General features: G+C 40.8%; 1 protein-coding gene across 5 annotated transcripts in view; it reads right to left on the reverse strand.

Moving 5' to 3' along the window:
• Window positions 1–25,673, reverse strand: part of cnnm2b (cyclin and CBS domain divalent metal cation transport mediator 2b) — a 43,801-nt gene that overhangs the window by 14,953 nt on the left and 3,175 nt on the right. The window contains exon 2 of one of the 5 annotated variants that reach the window (XM_079336928.1): window positions 4,340–5,108. The exons of 1 other annotated variant lie outside the window; for it this stretch is intronic. In XM_079336928.1, the coding sequence (XP_079193054.1) occupies window positions 4,885–5,108 (224 nt within the window). In that variant the 3' untranslated portion in view covers window positions 4,340–4,884. Of the gene's footprint in view, window positions 1–4,339; window positions 5,109–9,357; window positions 9,846–23,808; window positions 24,117–25,011; window positions 25,313–25,673 lie in introns of those variants that run through there. 3 more of the 5 variants (XM_079336933.1, XM_079336931.1, XM_079336932.1) reach the window with 3 other exon arrangements.

The raw sequence follows: 25,673 nt of genomic DNA on the forward strand, positions 1-25,673 counted from the left end.
TCAGACTGAAAGGATTGAGGGCAGATCACAGACAGTGTTTTATTGCTCCCTGACAGCACTATGACAGCACACTGATGTGCAGGGTACAGTGTCGAAAAGTGAGAATCGATGCTTTTAAGAAATATACTCAGGTTTCACCAAATATGATCGCAGGCTAAGATCCCCAAAGCGAGGTAATAATAATGTAAACACCAAATATCCACCATTCCAGTTAATGCTAAAGTCTCATTGTCAAGGTGTGCTGGGAGACTCCTCCCGTTTATATCGTGTTGTCAAAGACGTCTAGTGTGCATTGCTTTACCACAGAGAGCCGGGGATAACTAGGACAAACACAAATGGAGCCTCAGTGGGTTACGGCAATCAGGCCTCAAAAGTCCTTGAGCAAGCAATTACTCTACACTGCCCAGAGAGGGAGAAAGGCAAATGGAGTTGCCGACACAGCACAGCGCAGTGAAACCGATCAATGCTCACTTCCTTCTCTTTAATGGTATCCACTCCACTCATGTCAGCTTCAGAAGCACGCTTCCAAAGTAGGTTTGTGAGCACAGATTATCAGACAGTTGAATCCTGAAAGTGTGGAGCTGAGCAGGAAAGGGAAATGTTTGAATTGACATGTAAGTATGATGTGTGTGTGTGTGGGGGGGGGGGGTTTAAACATTTAAGGAAACACACTTGTCTTCTCCGACACTAAGATAGGAGATCTACTTCCTATGACTTCTTTGTTTGTTGTGAAGTATATTAGCCTAGCTTAGAGATCAAGTAGTCAACCAACCTGAAAGCATGTCAAAGAAAATGTTGTTTTTGTTGTTTTTTTTATTGTGAAAAGACTGATTGAGAGTGAAATAAAGCATATGTGAGTTTAATGTGGAAGAGCATGTATTGAAATACGTTCTCAACCAAAACCATGCCAGTTTTAGTGTAACTATTAGAAAGTATTCATTTCATTATTTGACCAAAGCATTGAACATCAAGAATGATTTACAAAAACTAGCTCGACCTGCAAGCTTCTTTCTAACCTTTCACTTAGTTGGAGCCCAACGGGTGACAGAAAGTTACTCCACCTCAGACGCTCTACAATGATCTTTGTTTGGCAGAAGACAACAAGTCATCTGAAGGTGACAAACTAACCCTGAGTAACTCACCCTATCAGCGGGTCAAGTATCCAACTAAATGTCCATGGTTACAGTGGCTGGACAGCGTAGTGGAGGTCTAACTGGAGTAAACTAAAAAGTTAAGACATGCATACCCACTCTCCTGATGTATACAATTTTGTATTTTGCAGTCATGTCCAGGACATTGAACATTTGAGGACTGGCAGACTGACATACTGCCTAGTCAGTTGGCTATCATTAACAGGTTAACAACGACATACACACACATTTTGATAATTTCATAAATGATATGTTGGAAAAGTATCCCTATAAGTGCTGCTTCTTTGTGTTTCTCTCCACTGGCTTCCACAGAACACAACAAAGCTGTTTTAACATAATTGGGATGTGAACTCCAGCCTGGTCTGTAAAGAATTACAAGATGAAAACACAATGAACACAACAGTTTATGTGAGACAAAACTGACCAACATAATGCAACAACACCAAAGACCACAACCTCTTTACTTTCAATAAAAAAGAAAACTTCTCTGATGTAGTGATTGAACAATCAGCACACTTCTATCTCTTTTTAAGTATTTCACAAGGAGAGTATCTGATTTCATTTCTTGTAAAACTTGTCTTGATTTTTTGATTTGTCATGTGTATAGGAATGAGAATGAGTGGTTCGGCTTTATCAAAAGGAAAAGGAACAACCACTGGCAATGTCTCAACTAGGGATGTCCCAATCCGCTATTGACATAGGATATTGGTCCGATATCAGCCAGAAAATGAATATCGGATTTTATTGACAGCATCTAAAATCTCAGATATTAGCACTCCGATAAGCAGACCATTTAACAGACTTTAAGTATTTTTTTTTTTTTCTGGATTTATTTTGGTTATTTTTCAGGGTCTTCTAATTTATTTTCATTTATTTTATTCACTTGAAGAATACTGTAGATATTATGTTGAAGGTTAAAATTTATGTAACCAGGGGGCGCTTTTTGCATCACATGAAGAAAACTTCCAGGCAAAGAAAAACACATTTTTCTCGTCTCAGGGCAAAATGAGGGCTGGATTCACGGCCATTCAACACTACTACCATGTTTCTAATGATACACAGCTTCATGTAAATGGGTGAAGTATCCCTTTAAAAGCCACACCCCTCACTTACATTCACTAATACCATTGGTCCAGAAGCTTTGAGTGTGGACTCGTGCATGCATGGTGTAGAGAGCGAGCAGGGAGACAGGGAGCCATGATTGGTTCATAAAACGTGTCCCGAGTGCAGTCATTGGTTTAATTTTCTTACATGTTTACAACTGCTACAGATTTTCTTTTTTCGTTGAGAATTATTAATTACTGTCAGGACCTAAAGTCAATTTCGACCAAAATCTTAAAAAGTGGATCTGGAGGAAATGACCTGCCCTGCCTTTAATGTAAGCCTCCAGAAAAGAGGTGTAGGAAATTAGAGCTCCACAAATCTAATCTCTCCTCACACTGCCATGTGCTCACATACTAAACACACACAGCACAGGTCATTTGTTTGACAAGTTAAAGTAATCCTATCATGAAGTTTGTTCACATCAAGAACACTTTCCTTCACCTCACCCTGAAGGGGAGATTACTCTGGCTTAACTATTAGAGATGACCTGTTGTAAGAGCTTGAACACGGGCTGTAACGGTCAATAGTTGAAAAGAATAAAAGAACAACAGCCAGGGATACTAAATATTGTGATGCAATTCCATAGAAAAGACAGACAGTAGGATGTTAATGCAACGTTTAAATGTGTTCATACAAGAGTCTGTCTCATGAGATACGACGTAAGGGAAAAAATCCAAACTTAAGTCATTCTGTCTTTGTTGATCTCCTCTTGCACAAACATTTCCCTTCAAATGTCTTTCCATCTTCTACCATAAACACCAGTTGAACAATTTTAATTTATACCAAGATAAGCCTTGAATACCAAGGTATTCAAAAAGGTCTGATTGTTATATTTTTGCTCTTGTGATTTATTGCTGTTTTTTGTCTTAGCGAGGGCTTAACATCAAAACATCTACGTGCTGCACTGATGCAACATTTTCAACAACTATGTGAAGTTACCAGAAATCCATCCATGTGCTTTCAGTTATTCCTGAAATGTTATTCTGATCTTCTTTAAAGAAATCATCCATTAACACAGTGTTCAAACAAAAGTGTACCAATATCTATAGGATGGATTTTCTACAAAATCTTCAGTCACTCATAACACATATTATTTTAAAATATTATTATATAAAATAGAACAACATGTCGGCAACATACCAGAGGGAGAACACAACCCAATGCTAATGGTAACCAAATAGCAAAAACACAATGAAATAGCACAACAAAATAAACAACCAAAGACAAATGACACAACCTCAAACCTACAAAATACACTAAAGAATAACTAAAGAAGAAACCAACAGTTGCTCCCACTTCCTCATCGTTGGCGTACTTCTAAAGATCTGACTGCTTGCAGCCTCAGCCTTTAGTATATAAATGGGTGAGAATGTGAAGGTGTTACCTGCAGTGTAAAAGTGCTTTGAGTAGTCAAAAGACTAGAAGAGTGCAATACAAGCTGAAGTCCATTTACCATCCCTCAATATAAAACCTAACCAAATACAGGCACAACTACACAACACTAAATCTAGCTTGGCTGAATCAGCTTCAGTCCAAGCACAAAGATTGTGCAATACTCATTCAGACATCCATTCGTTAGTCGGCTGTGGCTCAGTTGGTTGTTGGCTTTCTCTTAACTGGAAGGTCGAGGGTTCGATCCCCAACTCAACCCCCACATGTCTGATGTGTCCTTGGGCAAGACACTTGCTGGTACGTTGGCAGCGTATGAATGGAATTTCTTATTTCTGGTGGCAACCTCATGCCTGAGCGTGAATAGGTGCGAATGTGTAGGTGTGACCTGCCGTGAAAAAAGTGCTTTGAGTAGTCAGAAGGCTAGAAGATCAATAAACCAAGCTCTGCAAACACAGCACAGTCTAACTCAACCAATACAACCTAAATAGTAGACACAACCACATACACACAGCATGTTGAACTGCAATGCTTTGAATATTATTGGATATCTTTGGATGTTATTCAGCGATATTTAACGTGTTTTATCTGCCAGATAGAAACTGGACCAAATCAGACATCATATATCGATGTTTATTCTGATTCTAAGTTCTACTATTGAAGAAGACAGACGGCAGAGGTGAGAAGCCTACAGAACAATGACATTTTGTATCCATCTCATAATCTTTTTCAAGTTAATCAATGGACAGGTGTTTCACTTATTACATTCACAAAGTTTTAAAACCAGTAATAGTGCTGTGAAGAGTGTTGAAACATTAATACTCAAAAGTCAAGTTCATTGGCTGATCTTTGTGAGAAAGACAAGCGTTCTTCCTGAGCGGTACTTCGTTACTGATGTTGTTAGGTTGTAGTTTCAGGTGGTGCTATTTTCTGTAAACAAAGATTCAAGCCATTTTTTCATTTCAGTGCCGGTGTGATCTCCACTTCTGGTGATGTCTCCAGTCTATCTTCAGTCTATTTCTGTCTCTCTCAACGTTACACACACAGACACACAAACAAATAAACACAGTCGCCTTTCGCACAGTGGCTTCACATCTTTTTGTCTTGCAGTCCCACAAGTAGAGTGCACATTTTTCAGATTCCCACAAAGATAAACACATAGACATAACACACAAGCGACGTAAAAAAATCAGCTTCTGTCTAACATTAATATGTAACTGGACAATGACAGCCTGTTTATTCATAGCTTCTTAGCTGCTGTTATGGCAGTGGGTTTTGTGAAGCTGGACTGGAGGTAGTCTGACCCTCTGGGGCCTGGAACTTGGAAACTGGCCACAGGGAGAGCATGTCCTTGCAAAGACCAGTCGTCTGGGGTCCTATAAGCCACCACTGCTGCCTTACATCTGGGGCTGTCTAGCTGAGCCGGAGCTGAATGCATGCTGAGCAGTCCAGCACAAAGGCAGCCTGCACACACCAAGGTCAGGGGTCAAATCACTTTCAATTTCAATTATTAAGGAAGCATGTTTTCTTAAGTTGAAAACTCAGAGGCTCGTGTTTTCCATTTCGGATTTCTAAACCAGTTTGGAGAATAATGGTCACAAAACTGGCCAAAAGCACTTTCATTTTACATTAGTAATTAAGTTAAGTAATCACACTCAAGCACTCACTTACCAGCACACACACACACACACACACACACACACACACACACACACACACACACACACACACACACACACACACACACAGGATTATTTAGTTTCCCTTCACTACAAAGCAGCAGATGACTAAGGTACCAGGAAGTGATTAATCTCAGTGAGGACAAAGTCAGTGACCACAAAATAGTTGGTATGTTGAGCGCATACAAAAATGGGCTCTCCAAGGATGAAGAAACATGTCAAAAGATCAACTCAAAGAGGGCAATGATTCACTTTTTAGAACACTAATGTTAAGATTTAGTTTAGATACGAAGATTTCCCTTAGTCTATAACTTTATAAAATAAGATTATATAATGTTACCTTCTGTTAAATTAATAGGTCACAGTTGAATCAAAGTTTGATTAAGGACATGTTAGCACTGGACTCAGTATCCATAGTAGCTAGTGACTCCTATGAAACCCTATAAAAGCTTTTTTTGTATTGGAATACAACAGTGTTAAAAACTACAATGTGCTGCTGCAGATGAAGCCATGAGTAACACGGCACCTTCAAAAAGCCTCGTTTAAGCCTAGTTTATTCTTAAAGCGCAAAATGCAACGCCATAGCTACACTGCTGTAGCTAGCACTACATTTGCATAGTTGGTCTGCATACCTCTGCAATACAACATCACTTGGCAATGATATTTCTATGCTAGTTTGTTTGTGTACAGGACACCATGGTGAATGAAAACGAAATATTGAGAAGCAGTTAATTATATTATAATGTCCATAATAACAAAAAAGAGAAGAGAGGAGACATCCCAGGAGAGTGAATGTACAGCCTTGGAATGAAATGGATTTAATGCTACACTCCAACTCTAGTTAACCTACATTAAAGACATACAGGGGTTAATGATCTGAAGAACATATTCATCTTCTCGTCATACACTCGTGGACCGATCAAAGGGCTTGCACGCAGGCTTCTGCGCAGGTACAGGGCTACAGGAGCCTCAGGCATACGTCACTTTGATTCAGTGCAGGAGTGTGAGGCCATTATCATGTGGTGGTAGCAAACAAGAAAATGTGAAAGCTTCAGAAAAGGAGTTTGGTTGCAGCCGTATGGAAAGAATGAAGCGCGGTCTGCCGTCAGTGTGAAGATGATAACGTTTTACATTTTGAAATAATAATTCATTTTACTGAATACATTTAAGGGTGCTATGCAAACTTGTTTTTCACATAACAGACTTCTTTAAGTTGCTTCAGTATGTCTCTCATGACCACATCTGCAGCAACATGGGGGCCTGACCATCATCTGCTTACCCTGGATAACTACCTCACACTGTGCTTGGTGCTCGTCTGATGATACATCTATATTTTCAGTGGGTTAGGGGAGTTGGGGGTTTGGGTCTTTTTCGCCCTGTAGATAGACAAAGGCCCATATTAAAATAGCACTGACTCTTGTTAGTGACATTGGGCGTAACAAGCCACCCATATGTCCATCTCTATCCATCCATCAATCTATTCATCTGTAATCCAAAACCAGGCCTGAGAACCTCCACTCAGGCCTTCAGAGACTAAGCTGTGTGCTCTTTTCCACCATTCCCAGCTTATTTATGGAATGCAGCTTTGTCATATTTTTCCACAGCGCAATTTCCCCCTATAAATAGACACGTAAGGCTCATAGAGTTAGGGTGGGAGTATGAGGGGTCAGTATCTGTTTTGGACACTCATCATTGCCCCACTCCCCGTCTTCTGCGCCCCCCCCCCTCCCTCCCCCCCATTTTTCCAAATATCTGAGCCCTGACAAATATAGTGCATGTTAGGGTGATGGGAACCCGTTGGAAAGTTGCTGTTCTAAGTCTACCTCCAGCAAAAGTTTCCAGCCATTCTGACCCATTTTTCCGTTGACATAGACAAAAACACTTTACCCTAAAGCTGGTAACATGTCGCTATTTAAAGCTTCTTCAATTAGATAAACATTTAGTCTGAATATGCTCGCAATTAAATAACAGAACTGTCTCTTGGCCTGTGTCAGCCGGAAAATATGAGGAATGTGTCTGTTTGCATGTTTGTCTGCATGAGTGTCCGTACATCCTTCATGAGAAATAAAGATAAGGCAGATCATGGAAATGCTTTGTGAGCCATTTAAAAATATGTTCAAATCAGTATTAAGCTACTTACATTGTAAGTACAGCTGCACCTCTAAAAAGTCCCTCAATAAGTGTTAAGAAAATCTGTAAGCAGCATTCATAATTTTAATTATTATGATTTTTATAGGCTACTGTTATAACTTCAATTTTCCTCCTGACCTGAAAGTTGCACTGAATATTCGAGCTGGAAGATGCTGCAGGCGTCTGTTATGCACATGACTCTGACATGGAGCTCTTTGTTTTCTCCAAACATGAGGATTTTTTTTGTCTTCTCCGACAACATTTTGAGCTGTGATAGTTACATATGACACCCTTCTCTGGGTAGATGCTCACATTTGTATAGCAGTTTAAAAAAACCTTCAATCAAAAAATGAAATGACATTGGAACATTGTATAAATATTGAGTGTGAAGATTTGGAGATTTCACAGTCTACAGTAAATAATACCGTTCAAAGATTCTGAGAATCTGGGGCGCCGGTAGCCTCAGGGTTACTGCGTCAGGCCATGAAGGGAGGCATCGTCCTCCAAGCGGGCAGTCCGGGTTCGAATACAAGCTGTGGCTCCTTTCCTGCATGTCACTCTTCTCTCTCTCTCTCTCTCTCTCTCTCTCTCTCTCTCTTCAATTTCTAAATCTATGCATTGTCTATAAAAGTCATGAAGAGGCCAATCAGAGAAACTGAAGAAAGAGCCCTGGGCATGTATGCGGGAGACAAGTCCAAAAAACAATACAGTGTGCCTGTGATCATCACGCCACCATTCTGCAGCTGACAGCATGGGCTCAGAAAAACTTCCAATTATGTGAACTCAGTTCGCCCTGATGTCCACGAATAAAACCATACATCAACCCGATTAAGAAACGCTGCTGCCTTCTCTGGGTGGGAGAGAAGATGAGGTGGAAAACTGTCCTGAGGTCAGACAAGCAAAAGGAGCTTTGCTGTGTGTAAATCCTTGATGCTCTGTCCTCCAGACTAGTGTTGTACTCGAACCAAGACCGGTCTCCAGACACCTTTTTGAAGGTCTCTGTCTTGGCTCGGAATCTTGTTTGGTCTCAGACTGGATCAAGATTTCGAATCAGGAACAGTCGAGACCACCACTGAATGGTATTTTCCATGACTGTGACGTCTATTTCAGGGAAGGCCTTACTTATTTCAGCAACACAATGCCAAACCACATTCTGCACAAATCACAGCAGCAAAAAAAAATCACACATCTCACATCTGTAAGGCACTGAGACAGCGTGAAGAAGCATGCATGGAAGGCCAGTCTGGACGGGGAATCGAACCAGGATCCTTTTTGCTGTGATAACACATGCAGCACTTACTGCTGCCAGTGTGCAGCCCTAAAATACATAATAAATATTATATATAGCTTAATATAAAAGGCAATATACTGTGTATAAACGATGACATAACAAGTCATCAGAAAGAAAAAAAAAGATGAACCCTCGGATGAAACACGGTATTTCTGAGTTCTTCAAAAACATTTGTGTTGTTTGAATTTGAAATGTTTTAGGTGGATTTTTTAGTGATGTGATGTTGTTGGAGTTTTGGCAAATCTGCCCAAATTTCTTCTTTATGCAACTTGCAACATGGAAATTCTAGTTTTCCACGACTGTGGTTCTGTATATGAAATGGGCGGATTATGCAAAAGATGCCGGCCTGCTTTCTGATAAACAGCTCTGAAGCTCAGATGGTGTACTGCAGCCTTTGCAGAGTTCCTCCTCTCTAGATGCTCGCTTGTTGTTTTGCAATAAAAGGAATTGTAAAATTCTAGAATGATAATGATAAAATTGTTTTTGAAATATGTAAAGAGACATGACTGATGACAGCGACCTGCAAGATGTTTTTCTTTTTTTATTTCATATCTGAGCACCTATACGAACATTTTCTCGGTGATGTTAACCAGTTTGTGTTCAGTCCCTCATTTCATGCTGCTTTCTTGTTCTTCAGATCAATCACTTTATTGCCTATGATATGGACTGATCAGCGTAATGCAGAGAAGTCTGCTCACAGCTCCTAACCGTCATTAAGGGGCCTTGGTCACAAGATCACCCTACTGCTACTAGCCAGTGGTGTTTCACTCCACACACACACATACAGTACGGCCCAACACCCGCACACTGCTGGAATGACATTGTTGTTCATTCAGAGAAGCAGCTTGCTGTCGTAGCTGGCTGCGTTTGTTGTTGAAAGGTCCCCTGGGTGGAGATTCCTTCGGGCCTCAGTCATAAGGAGAGGCATCAATGGGAAACCAGTGGGGATAGATGAATGGGCCTGTGGTCAGGTGCTGCTCTGTTATGTGAGTGTTGCAACTGCTGAATGGTGAGCACATCACACACCAATGACAGGAACTTGGTGTGTTTCAAAGTTGAAAAACACATGAAGGTAGAGCTGCGTCAACTACGATTTATGACCTGAAAAAAAATGTCAGGAAATTGATTTTAGTCATGATGATTAAATAAAAGATTGTCAGCTCTCACGTTACATACCGCACAGAGGTTACAGTAGAGCTGGCTATTGTTCACAACCTCACAACTCAATTCCACTTCAATTCTTTGGGTCACGATTCGATATTGATTAATCAGCCTCGATATCGATTTAATAACAGATGACACTGTACCTTATGATATATGTTCAACAATTGTGTGTGCATTATTATCATTATTTATCAGGGAATTATTCTTTAATAAACAAAGAATAAAACATTAAAGTACAGTGTGTAGATGTACGGCAGCACCCACAGTGCCCCCACTGGAGTGGGGTGTTATAACAATGGAAATAATCGATCTCAGGATTTCCCTCAATCGATATTGAATTGAGGAAAAAAATAATTGCAATGCGGTGATAAATCAATATTATTAATTATTCGGTTACAGGTTACAAATACTTTCTTGCTTTGATACGTAAATCTCCATGCACTACCTTAGTGTAAATAGGTGTATGTACGGCAAAAACTACCATTTTATACCAGAAGAGAGTGTTAACGTCTGCTGTCTGTGAAACTACGAAGCTGAACTCTTGGTATAAGCCTAGCTTATAGACTTGAACTGGGGCTATACCGTTAGCCTTTTAGGGTACAAATAAAGGTCAATGTGACCCTTTATAATAGGACTGCAGTTCCTCAAGTGGCCACTTGAGGTTTGCTCCAAGGTGAGTCACTCCGAATCAGGTCAAAATCTCCAACTACACAGCAGAATAAAACAGCTCATTCTTCTATTCATGAAAACTGTAGCGAGGGTCAACAGTTAACAGCAGCTGCCTCTCTTCTCTCCACACTCGTGTTGGCACACTGGTCATTTTCTGACTCCAGCACACCAACACTGCAACTACCAAAGCGCTGAATTTCATGCTTCAAAATCACAGTTGAAAAAAACAAACAATGGATATCAACCCAGTGGCTGTGCCAATTATAATCAACAGCTATAACACACAATGTTCCTCTTCAGAGTCTACAGACCTCAGTTATTGATAAATGTGGGTTCATGTATAGTAAGTTATAGAAGTACATTTGAACTCACTTGTTTAGTAGGTAATGGAGAAGGTGAATAATGGACAAATCAGGTTGATAAGGTCAGTAATAAATAATGTGTTAAAAATGTTTGAACCCACTGCATGTAACTCTGAATATTTCTAGAAATAAACAACATGTAAAGTTCATGTCAATAATTCCATAAAGCACTGTTGCTGATGAAACCATCTGGTTTGACGCACTTTACACTTGTGACACACAGAGAGAAAGCTCATTAAACACCTGAAAACACACATTTTTGGCACAGAGTCCCTTGAAGCTTTAATACTCATCATTAATACCTCAATAAAACAATTAGCCGGGGCAAAATCCTTAAAGCTAGAATGAGCTAAGTACTCAATAAAAGAGCTGCTGGCCTTGTGAAATAAGCTTTGAGCATGAGGCTTGTTGAGGGAACACGAAACCTGCAAGAATGTCCTGCATTCGATGTTGGATTGATTACATTAGAGACCAGCACAGATCAGTCAAACTGCTGACAATAGTGATCATCAAAAACAGATGTGTTCCTCCAAACACTAACCTGATTCACTATCACTCCTTTATACATCAGTTATGGCTGAGTTATGGGGATTCATGGTAGATCAAAGCCATGTGGCTTTAGGCCATGTTAATCAGTGAGTAGTGTGATAAAGCTGTAAAATAGAAAGGATCACACTTTAGATTAATAAGGATTAAAAGTGCATCACAGGGCACTGGTTGCATGTTGATAAGTGTGCGCCCCAGGTGTAAAGGGTACAGTCCTCCAAGTGGTGGTTCAGGTTTGAATCCCACCTCTGGCATCTTTCCCACATGTCATTCCCCATCTCTCTCACTCTCTCTCTCTTTCTGTCTCTCTCTCTTTCTGTCTCTCTCTATCTGTCTCTCTCTCTCTCTCTCTCTCGCTCTCTCTCTCTCTCTCTCTCTATCTCTCTCTCTCTCTGTCTCACTCTCTCTCTCTCTCTGTCTCTCTCTCTCTCTCTGTCTCTCTCTCTCTCTCTCTCTCTCTGTCTCTCTCACTCTCTCTCTCTCTCCCGGATTTGGACTGTATATATTGTCCTATTTCAGAAAGATCTGTAATCATTCTGCTTAAACAATACACCATATTCTCTCATATATTACCATATTAGCTCAAATGTTATCATGTTGTAATGTTAGATTGCAGCTTTTTAATTCCATTGCTTCCTTGTTGAAAAGCAACTGCAAAGATGACGGACAGCAGAAATCCAGAGAGAGATCAGATCACATTTTGTGCTAAACACACGCAACAAACCGTTTGCTACCATCAGATCGCAGCTTCCCATCCTGATGCGTGATGTCACAGGAACATGGCCGCTGTGGGAGTATGGTGAACAATCACGATGACCGTTTCACCTCTCAAGCAGCCTTAACATTTTGAAAAAGGAAAGACTTTTCTCCCAGCACCTCAAGTTGTCTACAGAAGTGAAAACTCGAAAATCTGTGAACTCAAAACTCTCCATCTGCAATGAGTGAAACAGGACAGGAATAATAAGTGAAGCTGGGGGTTCAGCTGTGGATGGGGTTAAACCTCAGAGCTGGATCTGGGTCTGTGGGGTCAGCTGGAGCAGGGGCAGGGGCCTGCAGCCCATAGTGGGGCTCTATTAGCCGTTTCCTCCACTAGCTGATAGTTGGGAGAACCCAGAAAGGGAACAAGTGAAATCATACAGCAAAAGCTGAGTAAACTAAAATAAATCTATTTACAGTAACGCTACATAAGCAGAACTCTGGTGACGATGATCTGAACACTGTGTTTCTCGATCTGCTTTACATTATGTATACATATCTTTAGTACGAAGGAACCTTCAGAATCCCGTCTGACGTACTAATCGAGACATGAAGCACACTGTTACACTGACATCTGTCAGCATACAGTAAAGTAAGAGAGGGAGAAAAAGCAGAGAAGTGGAACTTTTTGTATGTTGTTGTTTGTAAAATGAACACACATGAAGTGTGTAAGTATAAGTGGGGCTAAATGATGTAACTGTATTCTGATTACTCTTGTGAGTCACGTTTATTATGACTATTACTGACAAGGTGTATGTCTATATGGAGGTCGTGAGACACTGGGAGGGGGTTTTGCAAGATATATGGGTGACGTCAATAAGACTTGGACGAACAATAATCATCAATCCATTAATCACTGTTTAGAAATGTGAGCAGAAAAAGTAAGAAGCCATACGGAGACACGTGAGATGATCAGGGCTGAGTCGCTGACGGCTTCATTTTAGTCTCAGTTTCCTCTGAACAGCTTCTTCCTTTAATAGTAATAACATTCATTTTTTGAGTTGCAAAGGTGATGGGCGCCCTCTTTAGTAGAGAATGGTATTACACATGACTGCTAGTAACATTTTTAATACATTTTTCATCGGCTAAATTAACGATTCATCAGAAACATCCCTAATCTCTACAGATTGAACATAGAGCTATGAAAGCCATCGGCCAACATCCCAATCGGATTGTTTTCCTCCCAATGTCGACATCGGTGTCAGTCCCAAAAATCCCATATTGGTCAGGAGCTAATATCAAGGCTAAGAGTTAAGACTATATTTGCATACATCTTGAGGCCCGCCTTAACTCCAATATTTGATAGAATTCAAGGTTGAAGAAAAGATAGCTGGAGATACCATTTCCAATATGGTAACCACAATTATTCGGCTTCAGAACTCCTCTTCAGAAACAAATGGCTGACGTCACTAAGACTCCGTGACCATGTTTACGCTGTCGATGGCTTTCGCTAACATGACTGCTGCCAATTTCTCAGGAACCAAAACTCTCTTGGGGGAATTTTCCACCGGTTGCTCAATATGACTTTGATAAGTTTCCTACAGACAATCTTCAGTCCATGAACTTTGATGAATAATTTAAACACAGGCACCACATCAGAGTAAAGTATAAGGTCTGGTTGCTGGATCCTTTTTGCTGTTTAATTTATTAATGATGCGATTACACGGCCAGATGAAATGAAACACTTGCACTGAAGTCTCAGAAAAGTAGGCTCCATCAGCTGATTGTAAAAAGCGCTGGTGTCTTTCGGGCCTGTGAAGGGCCCGTCTCGGGCTTTTCCTCTAGCCAGTAAATGGAGAGACGGACAGTGTGCCCGGTGTTATCAATGAAGCCAGTCTCCTGGCTCTCTGAAAAGTGCAGCTTGGAAGGCATCCACGGCAGGGCATTAGGCCTGGAGGTTTGTGTCGTTTGTAATTTATAACACCGAGGGAAATGGGCAAGAGGACAATATGGAGAGAAGAGGGAGAGAGGGAATGTGGGAGGAGGGGGAAGGGACTTGCTGCACTAGCAAGTGGCTCTGCTTCCCTGAGTGTGCTGCACAGAGCCTGGTTACTGGGCTGACCAAGCTGGAGGGCTTTCTGTGCCTCTCTGAGGGAAGCCTGAATGGCTCCTTATTTTTCCTTTTGCTCATGCAAAGTTCAACAGAAACTATAGAAATATACAGTTTGGTTTTCTTACTTGCGCGTGTAAATACAGAGAACAACTAGCAGTGAGAGTGACGATTGCCCAATGAACAGCTTTATATTGTACACAGTGTGTTTGAGAAGAGCTCGTAGCAGCTTCACAACATATCAGAGACTCTGAGACATTAAACATCAAGCAGGAAATCCCAAAGTATAGCAGCATTACCTCCTCCTTCTTTCACTACTGCAGAGCACCTCCGGAGCTCAAGGTCTGAACCAGTGTGACCACCTTCCACATCATCTTTTCCCAGCAAACCTTCCATCAGTGAGGGGCTTCACCGATTTCACCAGTTTCACTTCAGCTGAAATAGGACATGACGATCACTGCTGCACACCAGCATCCTCATTTTTCTACTCCTAATCGACACACAGCAACACTAATAGCAGCAATTTCCCTTCATTTCATAAGAATGACATAACGCACAACACCCAAACTACCATGATAATATCTCAGATATGACTGAAGTCCAAACAAACAGGACTTCTAGCTTTTCCTTTCAGCAAACACAAAATGTGGCTTTTCTACCGTCAAGCCCATCGGACATGAAACGAGACATCTTAATTAACTTTAATCTTGTTCCCTTTCGAACTGTTATTAAATGAATGTCTCCGAGTTATCTCTGATGGAGTTACAGATCGCACTCGGCTTTGGCAGTGAGTTCTTTGAGTTCACATCGTTCATTGAAGTGTCTTGAATCCTCTCGTTGCAGATATGTATGTCTCTTTAAAATAATATATCATGTATATTCAATTTAGGGTTGTGTTGCACGAGTCAATCAAAAACTGTATGGCTAAAAAAAAATCTGTTTTTGTAAAATAACATTAAATCAGGAAGTGATGTCACAGCAGTGGACGTGATTTTTGGAGATAAAATGTACAAAGTTCCTGCAGTTAAAAAAACTTGATAACCAATGACTAAAATAGACACTTGTAGAATTATGCCCAGGGTATTTATCAATAGTTGTATGTCCCTTTTATTGAATTGATATAAGTTGTAAATATTGAAACAGGATGGTTACAGTCACACGACAGGATAATTTTGAGATTTGGTCTAAAAATGTAAACATGTAAAAACACAGCAGCTTTAATAACAGCAGTTTCATGAATAACAAGGTCATGTTTAACTATTTCATGCATTTTAAATAATCAAAACACTTATTATAATATGTCTCATCATATGTGACAATGAAAGTTCATGTCACGTCAACAAGCCAGATACCAACAAGTCCTAAAGCTTGAGAGCATGAAACGAATGGACTGAGCCTGCTGTGCAGAGATGAGCACTTCATGATATGGGATATTTAAAGCTCCAGTGTGAAACTTTGTGTATGTTTGAAGCCCTCTCTGGACAAAGTGTCATTTCCTGTCTCTTTGCTGTCCTGTACATGTGTATGTTGTTTTTCTGATGAACAATCTCCTGCTTTCTTTTAAGGTAAAAACGGCTGTTCCAGAAGTGAGCTGTTAATCTGTCACCTACCCTGCAGCAACTGTTACAAGCAGGACATATTATAAGGTAGACATAATCAATCCTCTTACTGATGGTCTGGTTTGGGTTTTTAGATCATTTGGAGGCATCAGCATTAATTTCAGTTGGTTTAATAACACGGTGAAATCTCCTCACAGGAGCTTTAAGTTCTAAAAAGGCACATTAGCTTTCACTTTAAGGGGAACATTAAGACCAACGTTCTTGATAGAAATGAGGCACTGTCTGGTTCCACAGCAGACCTTTATTGCATTTTTCAGAGTTAACAATTGCATTAATAGCTCTCCTTTTATTTCTGAATAACCCGTCAACACCTTATCACTTGAAAAAGAAACAACACACAGGTCCAGCGTGATCTCTGTTTTGGGAAACGGCTTATAAAGGAGCGTGGGGGTGGATGAATTCTCGATTGCGTAATAACAAATTTTCCTCAGTAGTGCATGGCTACAGATCCTTGGCAACATGTGCTGGAAGCAGACTCGGCTCCTTAACAACATCCACAACACAAAACTATAGAAGCATTCCTTCTGGAGTGGCAATTATCAGAGGCTAGCAGAAACCAAACGAGTTGCTAATGAGTCTTTCTTCAGAGTTTTCGAATAATAAAACGCAGGAACTGTAACCTTTGTAATTTATGAAAGAGAAACACTTCACCTGTTACAATAAGGGCCTCTGATTCATCCCACCAGCATCCTTCGTACAATCTAGGGCCTATTCTGAACTCTTTTTCAACTCTATAGTCATAGAAGCAGATTGTCCCTCTACGAGCATTAGTCCTTTGATACATCACACAAGTCTATCATACAGACGTGACCATGATCAAGTCACAGAGGTTCACATCAAAAGCCTCTTTATGAAAGACATTCACACAACTGGCTCTTCAAAGTCATGTCATCTTCAAGGCAACAGGAACCTTGTTGTGATTTCTGTTTCGACAGTAGCAGCTTTATTTTCTACTGCACCTTGTGTTGGTTGTACACAGGTTTGCCAAGTGGGGCGAATTTGGAGGCCAAAGCATTTTACAGTTATTGCCCAATAACGCGAGCTTACACTGACACAGTTGTTTGAGAACAAAAGCGGGAGTTGAAGGGGAGAATCACGTACTGGCATAGCCAACCTATAGACTTTATCATCATTACCTTTCCACCTTTATGTCTCTGCTCAGCACATCCGAACCGCCGCAGACAGGCTGAACTGTTGTGTTCATGTTGAACGATTGTGTGGTCTGTCAAGAGGAAAAGAAACGTAAAGTAAAAGTCATAATGCCAGATCAGACAGGCTTTGGGAATGCACTGCGCCTCGATTCACACTCCTTAACTGTTGTACTAATCGGGTCTTAAAAGCTACACTGCATGTTGTACCAGAATCTGAAGAATGTAGGCCAATTCAAAAGCCAGTCCTTAAACGCTACAAACCCGAGTTCAATCCAGACATGTCAATCACCAAAAGTCAATCATGAGTTTGTTCATTTATATTTCATTGAACAGCTGAAAACGTAAACGTTGAATGAACTTTATAACAGGGAATAAGCGTACTCTTTACGACAATCTATGTCACTATTTTAAACACAAAGTACTGTGTTATTTTAGTTACGTTTTCTTTACTTTTCTTTATGTTTTTAAGGATTGAAAAAAAAAACCCAAAACAAATCATCTTCACTGCTTAATGACTCTGCTTCTTGAGTACGAGACTGGACATTTTCCAAATTAATGGACAGACAACAGCATCGGGCTCAGTGTGCAAGATGGCTAGATTAAGAAATCAGGGAGAGAAAGTAGGCGATGACGTGTGGGAAAGGACTCAGGCAGCCCACTCAGAGGACTTCAATCTGTACATAGGGCGCAACCGATCCACGAGGCACGATACGCTCAACACAACGTTAACCAGTATTATGAAAAAACAACAAAAATCAGCTTTTCGTATTGTCAATGGATTCAAGTTTGTAGGACTGATATTTTTCAATGCATATCTATGAAGGGCCCTTCTTGTTTTAAAACCACCTAAATAGGGGTTGCTAGTAAAGTTGAAACAGTCATTAAGGTCCTGACACTGAAAAGATTGTCCTAGTTGGACCGTTCCTGAGCGGTCACCGCCCTAGTTTTGGGGGGAATGTCCGACTCTGTCACTACCTGTCGGCCCCCCGTCTGTGTTTCGTTGGCCAATTCGAAATGTTGAATCTTCGACAGCACTCAGTGATTGGCTGTTTGGAGGTTTCATGTATCTCTAGCTCTTGACACAGGCTCAGGAAGGCCCATTGAGCCTACCGCTGTAGCATCCATGCTTCCACTCATTTAGTGCCTTTCTCTTTATGTGTCGGGATTGCCTCTTCTTTTCTTTGTCCACTAAAAGATCAAGGGCTGGCAACACCAGCAGCAATTTCTACTTCTTATCAGACAATATTCTCGATGAGTAGGCAACCTATGATACGAGTGGTGCGTGACAGTGGTGTGAAACTGGGCTTCTCGTATCATAACAACAGACCACCGCCGCCTGCTCCTCTCACACTTGCAGAACATACGCGGTGGTTGCGGCCTTCGAGGATTTAAGCCAACAAGAGTTTTAGTGTCCTTGAGCTCAATGTCTTTGTGTTTCAGTTCATAAGGGCAAAAAAAAAAATAATAATAATAATATAATATTTTGCCAATGGAATATAAAAGCCGGCACATGTCAGCTGAATGTTTAAGTCCATGTCTTTGAACTCCACTAATGTATTTATGGACAACATACACTTCAGTCTAACAGGGACAAAAATGAAGGTCATTGACGTATTAACAGTGATGGATCACCTGCACTGTTTCCAGGAACTTACAAGTCTCTGCAGATCTAATGAGCTAAAACAGTGTTTGGTCAAATGAATCGAAAGTCAAAGGAAGAATAGCAGAAAAGTTACCCTCCAACTCGTTTCTACAACAGAAGTTTTGGCTTTCTCTCATCAAAGAAAGCGGTTCCTTGGTGCATGTGAAAAACACACATTTGAATGGTATGCATGTGTAATGATGAAAAATGCTTGCTTAATGTTTACTGGAGCTTACATCCATCTCCCAAAATATTCCATAAGTAGTGTAGTTTTTCCATTAAACCTAAATGTTTTAACCTTTGATTTACAACTGTTTGTCACATGTACTTACATGCATGGAAGAAGAAGAAAAAAACCACCTTTGTACGCTTTCACACTCGCACAATACTCCTGAAAAAACTTCTGAAGTTGAACTGCATATGTGAACGCTCAGACTTCATCGAGACTTTATCATCCTAGTTTTTAAGGGAGCAGAATCAGAATCAGATCAGAATTCATATCAAGGGTCCTGAAGTTCTCGAGAAATGTTCAGGAGTGCACGTAAATGTGACTTATAGCATTTAATGCTGTCGAAATGACACAAAGCCTTTTATTCAAACACACCGACAAACTTTGGATTGAGGTCATGATTCCTGAGAAAAGGAGCGGCTGGCAGGAGTATTCTTACTGAGTTCAAAGGGGTGTCCCTCATCAGGAAACATTAAGTGTCCTGAGCAACATGCTGCCAATTAATCCCAACACTTTAAGCAGCAATAGCACCAAGGGTTGCCAACTGAACACACAAGACAGAATAGATACACCGCCTACTGTCACTTAAGAATGTGGAACTCATGAAATTTAATGGATGGTGACCTTTGATCCATAATCCCCCTCTTCCTCACACAACTTATGACATCATGAACATTTTCAGTCAAAATGTGATGAATTGAAACTGGAAGGGGGTTTTTTTTGGCTGTGGATCTGTGTTCAAATAGGAAACTGGAGATCTTCGTCTGTATCAGTTCGATGGGGATGAAGCAGCGGGGCCTTCGACGGACCGAGCCACGCTTTGTTCCAATGACTGGGGGGTGTTGAGGTTGTCCCGACCCGTGAATCTATGTGAAGATAAACATAGCGAGGGTGAAAAGCATCTGTGAAGCCAAACTGGACCTTTTCTCTCCTCACAAGAGCTTGTGTTGACAAAAATGATGTTTAGTGCAGTTTGATAGACCAAATATTCAGCCACAGATCGTTGGTTCTTTTTGGCCGGTCATCGGACATCGGCTCCGAGGTGCCAAAGCAGAACTTTGTCTTAGATCTTTTTAACTTTCATTGTTGTTTTATTTCGCACTTTTCTGGCTGTCCCCATGGCGGCTTGGATCAAAAATATGGACGAGGTCTCTAAAAAATTATCTCACTCTTTCATAGCTGTCACATCTGGAAAGATACTCTGCGGTGAAAAAAACTCTTTCCTTTTACATGTCGACAGTGAAGGTCACACAAGCTTTTACAGGCACACCTTCCACCCGACCATAAAAACGGCAACCGCTCCCAGACCCAACATCATTTCTACATACAACGCGCAAAAACTGAAAACGAGAAAGCATGAACAACAAAAGCTACAGGAGCTGACGGGGGTTTTCGTCCTACAGGGTTCAGAGTCTAAAGTTTGACTGTGGGCAAACTCTTCATCGATGAGGGACCAGACCTCGGACACAGAGGACACACTGACAGTCCTATAGATGTTCCACTCGCTCTGACTCCTCCCCTTTCCTTGCCCTGTGATGTGTTTAGCCTTTATGCTTGGTTTGTTGATGTGACCGTTAACCTTCTGCAAAACAACCAACCTGTAAATATTTTGACTGAATTGAGAAAATGACACCAGCTTTTGTATGCTATGATTGATCATTCAATCTTCTCTTTGATGATCATTCAAAACTAAAACTTTGTATTCAGTGTTTTTCTTCTGATTTTGTAAAAATGTAATCGTTTATATTATGCATGTGTTTGTGTCAAACAATATAAATAAAAACAAAACTAATATTTAAAGCGCCTCACTCGTGCCTTTTTTTTTATTTTTATTTCACGTCAACATGGTTTATTACAATGCAGCTCATCCAGGTAGCTTTGAAGGAGTTCAACGGCTCCAAAAAAAAAAAGTGTTATTAGCCGGACAGGATGCTTATATTTTATACAAACCGATCAGATTACATTTTCTAAGAATTTATTTGTCACAGGACCTTTAAAATGATTTCAAGCTGACCTGTGTGATATGCAGGCTTCAGCAGAACATATCGATGGGTTTAATTAATTCTTAACAGTTATAGATGTGTTTTCAAAGAAGGCTTATGTACGTATGTTTTGAAGAGAAAAACCACTGCAGAGGTGTCGAGGGCCTTTGAATCAGTCTTTGAAGAAAGCCGCGTGCCTGCAAAGCTACCAATGGATGCAGATGTTAAGAGTTACAAGTTTTTGCCACAGCCAGTGACCTAAAGGCCTCTGTGATTGAAAGGTTTAATCGTACTTAAAAAAACAGAATATGGAGATATTTTACGGCTAAAAATACTCGACGATATCTGGATGTCTAACAAGACGGTGAAAAGTTATAATAGACTGCAGATACATTTCTATTTCTGCACAGGTTCATGTACATTTCTTTAGTATAAGTCTATTTTTAATTGCACATGGTTCCATTTTTTTTTTAACTTTTATTCATATTATAGGGGGCCTTCTAAATCTTGTTTTGGGTTTTTATATATGTAAGGGAGGGCCAGCGGTTGTTTATTGTTCATCGTAACAAATGTCTCGTCATCTATCTATCTATCTGTCTGTCCGTCCGTCCGTCCAGTTTAGAAACTTCCCTCCCGACGGCGAGGTAAATGAAAGATGAATTTTAATAAGGTTGACCTTGTAAAGATTGAACTGAGTGGATGGGTGAGATCTTTTCCAGCATTTAACTCGGGCACAGGTCACACCATACTTCTTTTTGGAGCATGATGGCTTTTGAATTACCGGAGTCTCTGTTATAACATTCTGTAATAAGAGACACTCTGTGATTGGCTGATTTCTCAGAAGTGGTGAGTCTTTTGCTTATCTCTTCTGGAAGCTTAAATACCCCACAGCTCGCACACTGCACACTCATTGGTTGAAATAGCGTCATGCATTTACATTCTTGTGGGAAAAAGAAAAATCACACTCATTGGTTCTTTTGAAATAGAGTCTTTCATTTTGAGAAAAAACACTTTGGAGTTTCACTTTAAGACAAAGTCCTGAGCAAAGGACGGTGAAGGCTGTTGAATGTGATTGAAGCATAGATTGGCCTACATGTATATTGTGGCAATCAGCGAACTAGTTCAAGACGTCCCCCTTTCACACAGGGGATCTTACTCTAAAACAGTGAAGCACACTCACAGCATGCTCTTCTACAATGATGGTCATTTATCTTTTGGTGTGACAGCCTTTCTATGTTATCACGTGTTAGTTAGGCAGGAAGACATTTTTATTCCTTGCGTCTGCCGGGTCACGTCCCAGTCTCTGTGGATGTCAGTATTCGAGTTAGGCGGGTGTCCTGCCTTCCTCCAGGGGCAGAGATAAGGCTTCTGAAGGAGAATACCTGTGAATAACCTGAAATCAGCTCCTCAAACATCCTCCACTCACAAGGCTGGTTACACTGCATGTGAGTGAGTGGATAACTTTCAGGAATAAAGCACATAACTCAAAGTCAGACAGGCAGCTAAATCCCTGTTTCTGACTCAACTACTTGGTTTGGTCCCAAATGGCACACACTGACCCACTCATTAACTGGCAAACCTGCAGCTTGACAGGCCGCCCCTGGATGACAGTAATTGTTGCAATCGCGGGCCGAGAACAATTAATGAAGGGGTCAGAAGTTTCCAGAGGGGTGTCGTCTCAAATTAAACAGCTCCTGCATGAATCTGAGCGTAACCCCTAACCTGGGGGAGCCGGGAAACATGAGTGTGTGCTTACTGTACAGTCGGCATCCGGACTTGATCTTCACTGCAGAGTGAACGTTGAGTTATACTGTATTTAAAGAGTGACTTTTGGTTTCTTTTAATTTGCTTAAACGAATCTAATCTATCATTCGTTGGGAAACGTTTCCAGGAGAAAAAAAAAAAAAAAAGGTTGTTTCTGCAGAAAAGTTTTACATCACTTATCTGACACCTACCCAATGCCGGCAGGTTCAGGCATTCAACATAACCATACAGAAATAATCAATCTCATCACTGATGGTCTCATTTGCTTATTTAGATCATATGGACACATTCATATAAGAATAAGTCTGTACAGTACAGCTTTAAATCATCCAAACAACCACACAGATTCCTCTATATTTCCTTTAACGTTTCAGATTTTTAACTTTAGGTTATCCCATGTTGTAAAGTTGTAAAGAGGCAGCTTCAAGCATCGCTCACAAATCTAAATGTACTAAGAACATTTGTGGAAGTGTATGCTGCTGCTGCACAGTCTCTAATATGAGCATTTTTTTTTTTAGTAGCAGACTTCAGACGTCTGTGCAGCTCTGCGAGCGGCATCAAATTAATTAACAGTGACTTAGAATACAAAGCACTTTGAACTGAGTGTGTGCCGCGAACAGAGCCAGAGTGACGGGAAACTTTGACCTGCAGCCCTCACTACAACCGTTACTTATGATTTGCTGAAGGAGAATTTAAATCCCACTCAGAGTAATGGAGATGATGGATTTGACTCAAACTGATCAAGCACAGTTTAAGCATCATCTTGATTTCACAACAGAAAAATAAACTGTACGTCTGCTACCGTGCAAAACGAATGCTACAAATAATTAGCACAGAATCGCACCGTCCACCAAAGCTCACTGACAAGTGAGCACAAAGGTTGACTTGACTTGTTCCCGTGACGGGCCCGAGGAGAAGAATACATCATTTGTAAAGTTGGTACAAAACTAAACAAGGAGATGAGCTAAGGAATTCGGTGAAAACAGGAGTCAAACCCAAACAACCGACAGACAGAGGAGTGTCCCAAAAACAAGCAGAGAAATGTAAATAGAGGTCGTTATTTAGACTGTTAGAAGTACAAAACACAACAACGGAGTGTTTTAACACTGTATGACACACTGCATCAATATTAACAGTTATTGTATATACTTTTATTGATAAAGACAGCTGTTGTGTTTTTTGCTCAAATTAGTGTTATGTGGCGCTAGTGGCCAAGTGGTTAGGGCGCCTGCTCCATGTTCAGAGGGTTATGGGAGGGTTCATGTACGATCTTGGGCTCCTTTCCCTCTCTGTCCCTAACTGCTGACTCTCAGGGGCGGCTGTGGATCAGTGGAAGAGCAGGTCATCTCTCAACCTCAGCTAGGGGTTCGATCCCCAGCTCAGCTCAACATGTACGATGTCTCCTGGGACAAGATCCCAGTCGCTCCTGCTGCTTCATCTGCGGTGTATGAATGGCATGAGTTACTTCTGATGGTAACTTTACACCTCTGCCTTCAGGGTGTGAAAGTGAGTATACAAGCTCAGTTACACAAGTCCTGCTCTGATGTTGGATGTTACAAAGATGCACATCCAAACACCCTGGCTGACAAACAGATGTTATGCATATTGTCAGGTAATTATGAATTATAATATGGTTGTCATAAACGAGTATTGCCTTAAGCACGGCATGGCAATAATCATTCTGAAGCAATTGTTCCTAGATTTTGGGAAATTTACAAACATTTTTTTTTTGTATTAGCAAAGAAAAATGCATCTTTACAACAGACACTCTTTTGGCTGCTTTTTAAGAACGACTAGAGAAGCCATCGTCCAGGGTTTGACAATAATAGAGCTTGTGGCCTCAGTTTTCAGTCGGCAACAGTAAACTAGAGCGATGAAAGAGGACATGAATTCCTTCTTTCTAAGCACTGTTCAATGTTTACAACCCAAATATCAACAAAAAGAGACGACATGAAGGAAAGGTGGAAATAAACAGACTTGCTCTGCATACTTATTTGTAGATTTTTAGAAGTAGAAATGCACAACAAGCTTGATGGCTCTTAGAAGATAGCTGATGAGTTCGGAGAATAGCTTCACTTGAATGGACTCTGCCTCGTTTGCTTTCCACCGTGTTTAATGAACCAGAGCTAAAGCCCGATAAGACACGACTACTCAGACTAAAAACAAACATCAGAACGACCCCAGATCTTTGTCCTGGCCTTCAGATTCTGCATTAATATGCGACTTGTTTATAGAGCATAACACGAACATGACACCAGAGTCAGTGCAGGTGTATTCTGATCAACGCAGAAGAACTAAACTGGGATTCATCAATGAGCGTGCATCAGCGCTTATTCTCCATAGTTGATCTTGTTAAAACTTCCGTTTGCCTTTAAATTCAATACTGATGTTGCGGCTGACGGTTTTCTACTGATGGTCGAACATGTGTCCACTCCTATTTGTTTCATTGACCTGCCAACATTTGACCCACAGGTGAAGAAGCAGAGGCTCAACTTCAATCCTTAAGAAAGAACATCTCGCCCATCAAACGCTCACGACCCCCTCGGCCCAGCACACGCAGCTCATCCTGATATTGTGATAATAGAGTTGAACATGTCACAGTGATGCAGTGCTACGCTCACTGTTGCACCAACTCTGCTTAAAAAAAGGGACAAAAACACAAAAATCAAGTGGAACTGATGTTTTTATGCTGCGAGTGCATGTCTGTAAATAATGAGTGATGAAAACAAACAAACCCCCACAGCTAGTATATTATGCAATGCTAATTTGGCATGGGGCACTAAACCTAATTTCTGGTAATGGAGCTGAATGGTTTGTTCTGTTTTTACACCCAATTAATCCTCTTAAAGCAAAGTGAGTATTCTCATTTGCACGCAATGCATCAACCGGGGTTTTTCGCAAAAGTATTGATGAGTCTGGGACTGAGCAGGTGTGCTAATGTGCCATCAGGTCACACCTGGCCGGACATTAAAAGAACGGACTGGTACCAAATCCT

The sequence above is a fragment of the Symphodus melops genome, assembly GCF_947650265.1.
Source record: "Symphodus melops genome assembly, chromosome: 2".
NCBI classification, from domain to species: domain Eukaryota; kingdom Metazoa; phylum Chordata; class Actinopteri; order Labriformes; family Labridae; genus Symphodus; species Symphodus melops.